This window comes from Athene cunicularia (assembly GCF_003259725.1).
Source record: "Athene cunicularia isolate RWA chromosome 11 unlocalized genomic scaffold, athCun1 chr11_part1, whole genome shotgun sequence".
NCBI lineage: Eukaryota > Metazoa > Chordata > Aves > Strigiformes > Strigidae > Athene > Athene cunicularia.
Window position 1 is genome coordinate 1,888,770 of NW_020799113.1, and position 12,844 is coordinate 1,901,613.

At 36.4% G+C, this 12,844-nt stretch overlaps 1 protein-coding gene across 2 annotated transcripts in view; it reads right to left on the reverse strand.

The window, feature by feature from the left end:
- The window catches only part of CDH13 (cadherin 13), a 518,101-nt gene that overhangs the window by 277,703 nt on the left and 227,554 nt on the right, over positions 1-12,844 (reverse strand). For both annotated transcript variants that reach the window (XM_026856742.1, XM_026856741.1), the window contains exon 5: positions 2,693-2,845. In XM_026856742.1, the coding sequence (XP_026712543.1) occupies positions 2,693-2,845 (153 nt within the window). The remainder of the gene's footprint in view (positions 1-2,692; positions 2,846-12,844) is intronic.

Here is a 12,844-nt window from a genome sequence, read left to right on the forward strand (position 1 = left end):
AGTGATGGGAAATACACATTCAACTTCATTACAATCTCAGGCTTTGTCCTATACCCAAGGAATGCCCAACCAAAACCTCGATGTCTAAGCAAAATCTTAACTTGTAAAAAGTTAAAGAAGTATTGTTCACATTTCTTCTAAGCCTACCCTACTCTCAGTGAAGAACAAAGCACAGTTCTTCAGCAAATTTTGTCATCTTGGACACGATAATCAATATCTACAACTCTTCCTGCTTTTACTGGCATGAAAGCATTCTGCCTATGAATACATTATCTATGTAAATGTAACGTTTTGAAAATGACCTCAGTGTTTTGAATTAACAGATTACCCCGTAGCCGTGTTTTTCAGTCGGTCCTCACTGACCCTCCATTCAAACATTTCCCAATTCACTAGTCTCTTATCAACACTTAACACAACTAGAATTCCAACTTCATTTGAATCCATTACTTCTATTATTGCAGCTCTTTTCAGAAGCACTTGATTTTGTTTGCAACCGAAAAGTCACTAATATTTCTGCTCTTCTTCAATTCGAAAAGACTGGGTCCAATATGAACTCAGATTAATGGCATTTTTTGGATGGGGTGTACCTCACTGATTTGGACTAGAAAATCCATTTTAAGGCTCCCCACAAAGTACCTTCATCTGTTTTTACACATCTACGTTTTCAATATTAAATAAACGATTTACCATTGCCTGAAATGTCCAACTAGTGTTATTCGTCCTGAGAGAAAACCAAAGACGTTATTTTTGAGAGAGTATTTGTACAACTGAACACCCTTTGCTCCCACTAAATAGGGGCTCTAGGCTACCTGCTTATCTCACCAACCCAGAAGAAATTCAATAATATTCAATATGCCCATATTCTAGTTAAGCCCCTTCTTCAGAGCATCATTTATTAGTTTCATCAACAGGCTGTAGCAAGACCCAAAATAAAACCATGTCATGTAAATCCACTGGTTTACTCTGACCCAGAGAATTCCTATCAGGATGCTCTTTATCAAACCTCTTTAGAGGACAAACCAAATTGCTGCACACTTTTCTGAGGGGGGCTCAAACAAAAGCAGAAAACAAAAACACTTTTGAGAGAAATTTAAGGGTCTTTCATGTAATTCGTCTTTCGGTGTACTAAGGAAATCAGGGGGAAAATCCTGCTGCCTTCCAGACACCGTGATACATCTTTATTGGAAAACAATGGGCTGGAGTCAGAGGCAGACTAATCAAGTTGAGGGTTCTCCTGCAGAACTTTTCAACTACATTTTGCACAACAGGATGCCAGTGAGCATGCTGAGCAGAGTGCTATATAACAGGTTAGGAAGCACTACAGCCTATTAGGATATACATTCACATTGCTCTGGATAATCTACACTGCGCTATTTGTATGTAGCTTGCATTGCTTCAGAAAGGCTCCTCGAGGGAAATGTTTTTGTCTTAATTTAAGGGTATACTTTGCCAGATCAGATAGGAGAGCCATTTGTGGTTTGATGCATTAGGTTGAAAAGACTACTATGATTTTGCAGAAAAAAAAAAATATTCAAGGTTTATACTGAACACATTAAGGTGGAAAGCCACTGATAAAATAAGAAACAGCTGGTAAATGAAGACAAGGAACAGTGTTAAAAAGAGAAACTGCAATGTTTTTCTTTTAAGAAGGACACCAGTAACTACCATAAATCCTATGCGAGTGGTTAACATACATTTCACTGTAGACCCAGATGAGAAATAGATGTTTAAGTGTTGAAAACCAACATATGGTAAATTTTAGCAGTGCTGTTAGAGCTAGTATGACTAGTCATCTAACTGGCAAGCTCTTCCAGCATTGAAACTACACATATCAGTTACTACACAGCAGAAAACAAAACAAAGAGGTCAGGAACATCAGACAGAACTGTCACCAGAGCCTGTTCCCCACAGGGACTGGAGCTCTGCGCTCCCTGCTACACGAGGATACGGACGTCAGTCCCTCGTGCTGGGGCAGAAGTGGCAACGTGCAAACGTACCAACTGGGAAGCATTTTAAATTCTGCTGCTCACAAAATAACCAGACACAATTTATCTGACAGCACGTTTCAAGAGATGGACAGAAAAGATGATTTGTCAGATGCTCTATTTATATTATGCATTTCAGGACATCGTGGTGCAGTTACTTTGCAGCTTTGGGAAATCATTTGTTAGAATTTCAGTGGGGAGAAATATAGCATTTATTGACAAGGAAAGGAATCTTTAGTAAAATCTTTGTGGGAGACATATATCTGACAGATGTATCTGCTAACATTTTCATATTAACAGAATCTTCTTTATCTCTATTAAAAGATATCCATTACTAAAAATGGAGTTGAATAGCGTATTCCATTGACAGCTTGACAATAAAGAAGAAAGAGTATAACCATGTAGTACCTTAGTCGCAACTTCCCAAAAAGATCTTCTTTTGTCCAAACATAATTTTGTATTCACAATCAAATGCATACACAATGTTCAGACAGTAATTCTACTAAAGATAAATGACAGAAATTATATGCAGAAAGCAGAGTGGAGTTTTGATTGAATGTAAAAATAAACACATTTACTATTTCCAAAGGACAAACGTTTCTTCTGGAAATCTTATAAGACAGTAGCCGCAATTTAGTCTTCAAAAAAAAAAAAAAAAAAAGTATTATAAACATAGGGGCAGCGATTCTATTGCTACAAGTACTCACCTCATAATTGGCAATTGCTTCTCTATCAAGGGCTCGGGTCACGGAGACATCCCCGCTGATCTCATTGATTCTAAAAATTCCTTTTGGCTCTTGATCTACTCCCTTACCAGAGAGTCGAAACTTTGCTCCCTCTGTCCCTTCACTGGTGATGACCTGCATGACACAAAACAAGAAGTTACAGGATATATTATAAAATCTTCTAAAATAATTCTAAAATTACATAAACCATTTGATCTTTAATCTAATGCCGAGGTATACTGCTGCCAATAGTATATAATTATGAAACATTGTTATTGGTAATACACAATATATAAAATACAGTTACAATAATTCAGAAAAACACTGTGAAATTCTTATGTTAAACCCCAGAAAAGCTACTTGTGTCCTTAGCCAGTTCCTATCTTATCTTTACTGTCTTCTAGTTCGCCACTTAAAATTTCTATTATTCCATTGCTACAGTATTCATTCTATGTCTACAATTTGACATCAATTTAACTAAAAAAAAAAAAACAACAACCCACACAACACAAAAAAAAAAAAAACAAAACAAACAAACAAAAAAAAACCCACCCAGGTATAGACTTACAAAAAAAAAAAGAGATATATTGCATTGAGTGGCATAAAGCACACTTATTTCACAACAACCCTTACAATACCAGATAGCCATCACACATTATTTTCCATTTTTCCATTTAGTCAGTCCTTTTTATTAGTCATCAAAAAGTCATTACAAAATAGACTGCTTTCAGGTGGTTCCCACCCTCTCCTCCCTTTTACAGTCATTCTTTCCCAGGATTTTAAACCAAGGGAAAAAACTCCTCACGAAAATATTTGGGTATCCTGCCCAGAGCTCTGCTTAGTCACACAGTTGGAATTCCTCCACTTTCCAAATTTATGTGTAGATTTGTATATATACACATGTGTGTGTGTGTGTGTGTGTGTACGGAAACCCCTTGTTACTATCACTACCTTGTTTCCCCATAATAATAATTAAAAAAAACCCTAAAAATCCTATTTCAAGGCAGTCTCACATGAGGGACAGTAGCATATGCAAATTTGCAGAGCTACACAGCGTTTGATATAAGCTACATGCTTTGCAAATTTGTATTTGTACACCAGAATCTAGAAGGATTATAAATTAATCTTGCCCTTTAAGGCTGACAATCTTGCCAAACCATTCCTTCCCTCTGCCGTTTCATGTTCTTTTGTTTCTAGCAATTTTATATCGTTAGTATTTGCACAGAAACTGTAAGTCAAATATTTATATGCTGGTCTGAATTACAGCTCAGGAAGAGGAAGGGAAAAAAGTGGCCTTAGAAATTTGGACCTGCTCCCATTTTGAGATAATAAATATGCAGGGTGTTTAACAATGTTCCTGAGGAAATACGTGTTTGGCGCCCTGTTGCTGTGGGTTCAGCAATGCTGGTTTGCAGATTATTGGGCAGTTAGATTTTGACTAAACTCCATAATCAGCATTCCTTTATTTTAATTGAGAAAAAAAATGCCACAAGTTATGAAACAGGAAACCCGCATTTTCAGAGATAAACTTTCAATTCTCCAACCCTTTGGGGAACAGAGAAATTTCCAAGTAAAAACCTGTTTTGCTTTTTTTTTTTTTTTTCCCTTCCTCCTTCCAAATCAAAAATACTAATGGATGAAGTTTTCTTCTCATGTATTTTTGAGCATGTCATGCCAAAGCACAGAGGCAGACAACACTGCAGGTGACAAAAGGGCAAAGTAACTTTGTAACTCCAAGTTTTGTGATGAAACCAAAACTTAATGGTTCCCACTGAAAAGTTACCTGCTGTTCGATTCATTTTTTGACCAATCTCTGGTGGTTTTTACATCAAGCCTAAAAATACGTGTTTTTTCTTAACATGAAGTTATGCTTACAATTTTGCAACGTCATGACCATTGCTCACTTTTGTAGGGAAAAGCTTAACTGATCGTCTTCTGCCTTGACTTGTGAGACTTATTTACAAGAGAAGTGCACCTTCCCATCTAATATAAGAACAGTACTTTGAAAGGCGTGAAGCCAGCCACAAGCCAGCACAAAAATCTCAGAGATGTCTACACAACTGCCATTTCCACCATGGCCATCCAACATCACCTAATTGTTCATGACAAATTTAAGATGTAGTACAGGTGCAATGCCCCACTTGGAACAAGCCACAGAAAGAAAGCAAAACTAATAACCGGCTGTGCAAAGGAATTTATCTGAAAGATTCCAGATAATCATATACAGATCTTTCTCCACATTAAAAAGGCAGAAGTGGTATAATAATAATAGTAATAAGGCTCCCTGCAAACCTCACCGGAGGGAAAATTTCCTCTCAGCTCCGAATCTGGCAAAGATCTTAACCTTGAGTTTGATGACAAGAGAAGCCAATGTGGTGCCGAAAAGATTTGTTCTCCTGGGGGCTGACACGTCCCATATCTCGTCCTCACTCTAGCTATTGACCATTCTTTGGCTTATACTGAATAAGACCAACAGAGTTACCAGAGAGCAGAGTGTTTTTCTAAATGACTGGATGTGTCCATTCAGGTTCTTTAAAGCTTCAGGAAGCAGTCACGTTCATGATGCAAGTATGGGCAGACCTTTCTCTCCTATCTATTTACCCATCTGTGCATTTAGTTATTGCACGGCGACTTATGCTTGACATAGTAATAAGAAGCCTAAGTTAGAAATGCTTCATGTACCACTGCATCATTTCTTCAAGAACGTTGGTGATCACAAAAAAAAAAAAAAAAAAAAAAAAAAAGTAATTTTCAGAAGCATGATTCTTTAAAATGTTTAATTAACCACAAGATGGAGCTACATACTCCCAGGAATGTAAGGAAGAACATTAACATCTCCTAATTAAGATGCTTATATAATGGCTGCATAGTTCAAAGAAAGTGCATTTCCCAGTTCACACTAAGCTCAGTACAATGAAAAGTTTAATAAAAATCAGGCTTAATTTGCCATATGGTTTGGTGCTTCAACAAGAGCAAGGAAGAAAGAACAGGAGGATTGTCTGACATCTCCTCTGGCAAGACTGCTATTCTGAATACTGTCATAAACACAGCACTGTTCATATGAAAATTTCCTAGCTTACAATGTATTTACAGAATGATGCTTTCCCAATTTACCGGCTGAGAAAAACGAGGCCAGATTATTTCTGCTGGAATGTTTACTCTGGAACGTCATTTTTACATTTCTAAAATACGTAAATTACTTTCCCACAGTGACTACTACCTGAAGCCCAGACAGAAACACTTATTTCCGTAATTTGTTCACAGCTTTAGGAACTTCAGTGCAGGTTCTAATACCCAAATGTCTACACCATATGACAGTGGCTATGTGTCGCATATAAAGACTCTTCACATTCTTAGGAAATGGTCCAGTTAAGGTAGCACAGACCTAAGCACCCACCTACTGAGAATATGGATAAGGCAGGCATACTTTATCCGGTCTCCCAATTTCTACCTATTTCTTTTTCTATTGTTCTGTTCTCACAATTCAGAAGGGCCTTGACATTGCATGGGCAGATGGCATAGACAAAATAGATGTCAGCTGAGTATCCCACAATAATATAGATTCTTGAAGGCTATTTCCTCACCCAGGACCCAAAGAACAGTATTAAATGTAGACATAGACATTACTCACTTCCCCACACCTGATAACACTTTCCTATGTCAAGGGTGCATTGGAGAATAAATGTATTGAAAACCAAAGTGATCCATGCTCGCCTTGTCAGGAACACGTATCTAGCACACAAGACAAACCATTTTTTTTTTTTTTTTTTCAAAAATGCAATGACTGTACAATTCTAACTACTTTTCAACTAAAAGACACTTTCAAGAAAACAGAATGTTATTTAGCTGACAGGATCTGCTTTTTGCTGAGCCATGGCCAAAACATATTTACCAAATGCTATTTTTCAGCTGACATTATGTATCCCTTCCAGCTAAACTCATTTCAGCAATGTGATTCCCCTGTTGTTACAGGTTTATCGCAAAAGTAAATCAGAGTGTTCTCAAGAGAAGAGGAGAAATAGAAGTACAAAAAGCACACTGTCCCCAGAGAGATACTTCACAGTTCTGCAACCCCAGCAAATCTATCCTTAACAGCACCATCCTAGTTTACCAGTTTCATTCTCTAAGAAGTGTTTGCCTCAACCACTTCCATAATTTCTTAGTTCTGGGCACTATCTGAATTGAGAGATGCATCGTAGTAGTTTCACTTTTTAGAAAAAAAAAATCCCACCCTCAGACAGAACATTTGGTTCATACCCCAGTACGGTATGAACTGTCTTTCGGTATTGCGTATCTTTACGGTATTACACAGTCTTTCTCATGTGGTGTTTATTTTTGGGGGCATTGTTTGTTTTGGGTGTTTTCCCCCTCCCCTCGCCTCCTAGGAAGGAAATTTATCCATGGAATATTTAGAGATTACCTATTTTTTTCATTTAATCACTATGTTCCACAAGAACAAAATAATGGTTTAGGCCCATTGTTTAGATATTATATAAATATTTAAACAGACACTTCCTGTCCTGCCATACTGACAATCGCTCTCTACAGTCAAAGGCTCCATCTGCTCTGAACTGAATCAGTCTTTCAACTAAAACATTTGCCAAATATTCCTATCACTATTCAAAAGCACTAACCAACAGAAACTGCTTCTTTATTATAAGCTCAATATATAAAGAACTATGGTTAGAAAGCAGTTTATACAATTTGCTGAGTTCAATAATTTATTAAACCTATTTGTTCTCAATAACTCTATCTTCATTAATTAAATACTAGATAAACTAGTTAATCATGGGAACCAAATTCTGCTCTTTGACAAAGCGAGACATGTTGGCCAAAAATGACCTTTGCTTTCTCTCTGATAGGACTTTCTTCAGAATTTATTCAATATACGGGTGATAGCCAAGAACATCAGGTGATTTATTCACATGAGTAATGGTAACAGAAATTATAAAGCTTCTCTAAGTGACTACGCCCTTTGTTCGTGGTAATTAGGGATAAACCCAACACACTATATATGACATTATGTATTTTAGGTAACGCTTTTTTTTTGTTCACAAATGTAGTAAGCCTTGCTATTAGCTTCATTATATTATCAAAACACATCTGAACAAATGCCCATTCAGTATGTTATGCAAAACACAACCTAAATTAATATAGACAAGTATGAGCAATATTTGAAAAATTCAAGTAAGCAACAGAACAGAACTTGAGCAATTAAAGATACTTATGCAATATAATAATGCAGGCAATATCATAATCCTAAATTTCAGAACATTTCCAGACCAGTTTTCAATCTCCAGCCTATGTATGAGGCAAGATTTTCAAAGCTGTATAGATCTAGAGCATGTGCTTTCACTGCAAAGCTTAAACCAGCCAGTCAATCAATCACTTAAATTCTAATATTTGTTCTTGCACTGGAACGGCACTCCAGAGCCACAAGCACAGAATGAAAAAGAAAATGTGACCAGCAATGAGAATATCAACACTGACCCAAACTCCTAAGACAGCCAAGGTAAAGGAACACAAAGTCAAGGTGAAGAGTTTGTTTTCTGGGGGAACCAAAGCTGAGGAAAAACTACATTTAGTACAGCAGACATTGCTTCTGTGTCATTCACTACAAATTTTTTTACTTGCTGTTGGCAGTCCTAAAAATATTTCCCAGAGAAAGAAAAGTATATAAATATTAGACTTAATTTAACCCAGCAAAGAAAGATATAATTCAGTTATCTTAAACTTTAAATAAATAGAACTATTTTCTGTATTAGATACCCAAGACTCAGTTTTAACTGGTCGAAACACATGGCAGGAAAGTGTCTGAATTTTGTATTTTAATGTACGCATTAAAATCTCAGTGACCACTGGGTAAAACTACTATTACAAGATTAGCCATTACTTTTTACATTGGTTGACTTAAAAATCTTATGAATTACAGAAAAAAAGTTCCTCCCACAGGAACACATGTATTATGCACAATAGTTCATCTGTAGACTGAAACCTTTTTACTAGCTGTATAAAATTCCTCAAGTATCGAGTACTGGGTGAGCTAATACCTTGAATGTGCAAACTTTTGGACCGACTATCAGAGACATAATATGGGAATGAAAAATAAATAAATAAATAAATAAATAAAGAGTTGAAATTAAATGAATTATGGAAATGAAAATACCATACACTGATATTCTCAAGAGGGTCTGTTTTAGCATCTTAACTTTGAGCTTTGTCATAGAAAACTGTCAGGAAGTGTCAAATTTATGAACAACATTGTGAGAATTAAAGCACACAGTTTTAACGTGTTTTCGATGCATGTTTGCAAGACTGATTGAGGGCTGCAAATGGTACAAATGTTCCTTGCCCGAAGCAATCCAAACAAAACTGCATGAACACATCAGGTATCATATTCAGAACTTTATAATACATATGTGAAGGAAATAGAACTTGTATTGCTTGAAACAGAGACAGTATGTTTAAGAATTTTGTTGGTCTGGGGCTCTGCTTGCTATAGAAGTTACTATAACAGCTGTTATTTCCTTACACAAGGGCAAATACAATGTTTTAAAAACTATAATCTCTAAATCTGGATTTGCCAAGGGTAGTAAATTCCGTAGACAAATATTTCAACAACATATCTTAACGTAGGAAAATGACAATATATTAGAAACTAGTGAGTTTTTTTCACCATCAGTGCTCATTTTTCAAGGTCTTTTTAGGATAATCAACACAAATAGGATATTTGATATTCAACCAAAAAAAAAAAATCTTCTCAACATAATGGTTTTTTATCATAATTATGCATCAACTTTTAAAAAATTCATATTAGCTTTGTAGTAGAATGCACAGGTGTCCAAATGAAACAAAATAATTCATGCATGTGGAAGCCCTGTGCACTGGTGGATCCCTCCAGTCTGAGGTTCATTATTGTAGCTGTGCACAGATGCAAAAATTCCCCTTGAAGAATCAGTTGCAGCACCGGGGCCTGCAGGCTTCATCTACAATTGTACCAAATTTGAGGATTTAACCAATATAAATAGCTAACAGCGAGCATTTGCTCACAGATCGAAGTAAGGCAATTCAATGCACATCTTGACGTGTTCATTATCTTTTGTAGCAGGTAATCCTTCAGCTTCCTTTTACTCTGAATTTATAAAGAGCAAAAAAATTCATTACAGATAATTATCGCTTCCCTTTTTCCTAAGTAATAGTCGATTTCACATATGTATCTACAAACTCTGGATTCCGTACACAGCAATTTCCTCCCGCTGAAAGCACAAAATTTATAAACACAGTTTTTCATAATCTCAAAGGAAAATGACCTAGAGTATTACTTGCCAGAGAAGGCCTGGATATTTCACTGGCTGATTTGGTCTTTCAGTTAGCCATTTAGTCACGATATTTTAAATGCTGCTTAATTTACTAACTCGCAACAAATGATGTTAGTCGAAGGCATTTGAGGACCACTGTCTTTTGAGTGACAGACAGACTAGCTCAAAAGCTATGGTTAGTTGCTAGGGAAAATTTGACTGTGATTGACAATATTAAAGAAGGACTCAAAAAATGTCTTAAAAAAATATTATTTGGATTCATAGAGGTGGTTTTTTTGCAAATTTATCACTGATCTAAAAAGGCAGAAGTGCAGAGATAACATTACAACATCTAAGGGTTTCCAATTGCAAAAATTCAGGACACAGGACAGAATACATAATGTGTGATCACTACATATGTAGTTAAGTCTAAAAAGAAATGGGAGGGAAAAAAAGGAGAACAGAGGCAATTTGTAGTACCTTTTTCCAAGTATTTCACAGTACTATCTATTCTGAACAAGATCAAAGTCTTCACTTATTACTCAAGGCCACTTTGCAGCATCCAAGAAAGCGTAAGACACTGATCTAGCACCAGACCAGAAGCAACGCAGCAGCATCTCAGCTGCACTGTGCCCAGGCTAAAATTATCTGCTGATAAGGTCTACTGAAATCTGCCCCGGGGTGTCTGGGGAATATAAAAAACCTAGTTTCTTCCTCTCCCTGCAGCTACAATTACTGCCCATGGGATTTAGCTACAAATGTTATCTTTATATCCATGCATGCAGCAAAGAAAGAAATCAAGATCTGGATTAAGTGGGAACTTCCAGCCGGGTAGGGTAATTGGAATTGCAGAATAAGACACTGAAGTTGCAGAGCCAACCTGAGAAACTGAATAGGAGTAGTAAAGTGAGAAAAATGGAGCTGGTGAGAATGATTCACCTAAAACCACTCTTGGAAATTAAAATTCAGTTTAATTTGAAGAAATTTATTGGAAGATTGTGTCTAATTTTATTTTTGCTTTAACTAGCAACTTGCCGAGTCTTGACTTTTGAAAATATTTTGCAGTTAAATTGAATCTGGAGGAATAAATACTCTATCAAAACTATTTAAAAATGTTAATTGAAGATATTAAAAAAGAAATATCATGATGAAGGGCATTTTTAAAAATTTGGTTCCATTACATGACGTCAGCGTAATACTTCTGGATACTTTAAGATCCTGCTTAGCACCCAATTCCCATTTGTAGCAAACAACCCACAGATCTAATTATAGATTTTCCTCAGTCACTAGTTCCCTAGGAAACAAATCCATGGCTCATGTCTTGCGCACGGAAGGTCATAGTAGAAAGATAAATATTTTTCTGTGTATAGAAACTTATCTAGAGGTCACAGGTCTGCATCTCAGCAGATGTTGGCGCTTCTGTCAAGGACAGACGGCAGCTACATTTGACGGCTATCTCAGATATTTAAAACTTTAAACATTTTAATCTGACGAGGCACTTAATACTTCTATTAGTAACAATCCTCTATGATGCTTTATGTTGTAAACAAAGGATTTTAATTTTCCTTCTCTAAACTAATTTCCTTTTTTAACAATGGGTCCACCTCACTTTTCATCTTAAAATCATTAACCATCAGGGGTCAATTCAAAACAGCTGTAAGTAGCTACAATTTATTAGAAATGATAGGCAGAAATTTAAAGTCATGAATGGTAAATACAATGTGTTTTCTGATATTGGCCCTTAAATTATCAGTGTCATCACAAATCAGATCAACAAATTTACCTAACTGCATGTAACTGCAATAACCTTGGGGAAAAAAAAAAGGTATAATTATTGTTACTCTGTTTCTGATTTTGTTCTAATTAATTGTAGAAAAAAATAGACAAAATATAATTTATTGGAAACTCAGATACATGTGAATATATTCCTTGAACAGAACTGAATTAGAATGAATTAGAGGGTGGCAGAGGGAAGCTCTGTCAGATTTGTCCTCCTCATTCGTAACACAAAACCACTATCCAGCTCTATTCTGACCCATCTACAATGACAGCTTAAAAGGTATGCAATTAGGCAATCCTACTCACACTTAGTGTAATATTCAGTCTGACTTGAGATCAAATAAAGGATTTAAGATAAATCAGACTGTCTTTAATCTGTGGGAAGCAAGAAGGAAGTCTACATTTTCAGCACATCCTAAGGAACACGAAGCTACTCACGACAACTGACCCCAAACGCAAGTCTTGTTCCACTTGTCTCTGCGGAAAGGCAACCGTCCAGATTCAAGCCCACAACTAATACCACAAACCTGGACTGCTCTCCTCCCTAGATCACTGGACAAGTACATAAATGGATGAAAAAATACTTGATTCACAAAAATGTTTTTGGCTCCCTACTCTGTTCTGTTAAATTTACATTCTTTTCCCATGTGGGGTTTGCTTGTTTGTTTGACTTCCCTCCATCTTTCTTCCTTTCTTGAATCTTTTACAGATGCTACCAAGTGTGCTACATTGCCTTTATTTCTATGGCTCTAATGGATTGAATTCTCATTAGCTAGAGGTGGGGGAAAAAAAAAAAAAATCCACATGGCTGGTGAAATTGCTACCACTAGAGAGCATTTCAAATCTCTTAATGAATCCTAGTCTCAAATTGGAATTTCTTTGCTGGGTGAGGTGTTACTCAGTTTCTTGCACAGAGTGCCACAGACATGAGTACCTAGCCAGGGAACACTTAAGAAATCTGGTCTCTCCACACATCATGTTCACTCAAAAAAACAGAAAGTGCAAGTTTTCACAACAGCATAGCAGTTACCTCACTCATCAAGGCTCAGGCAGCCTC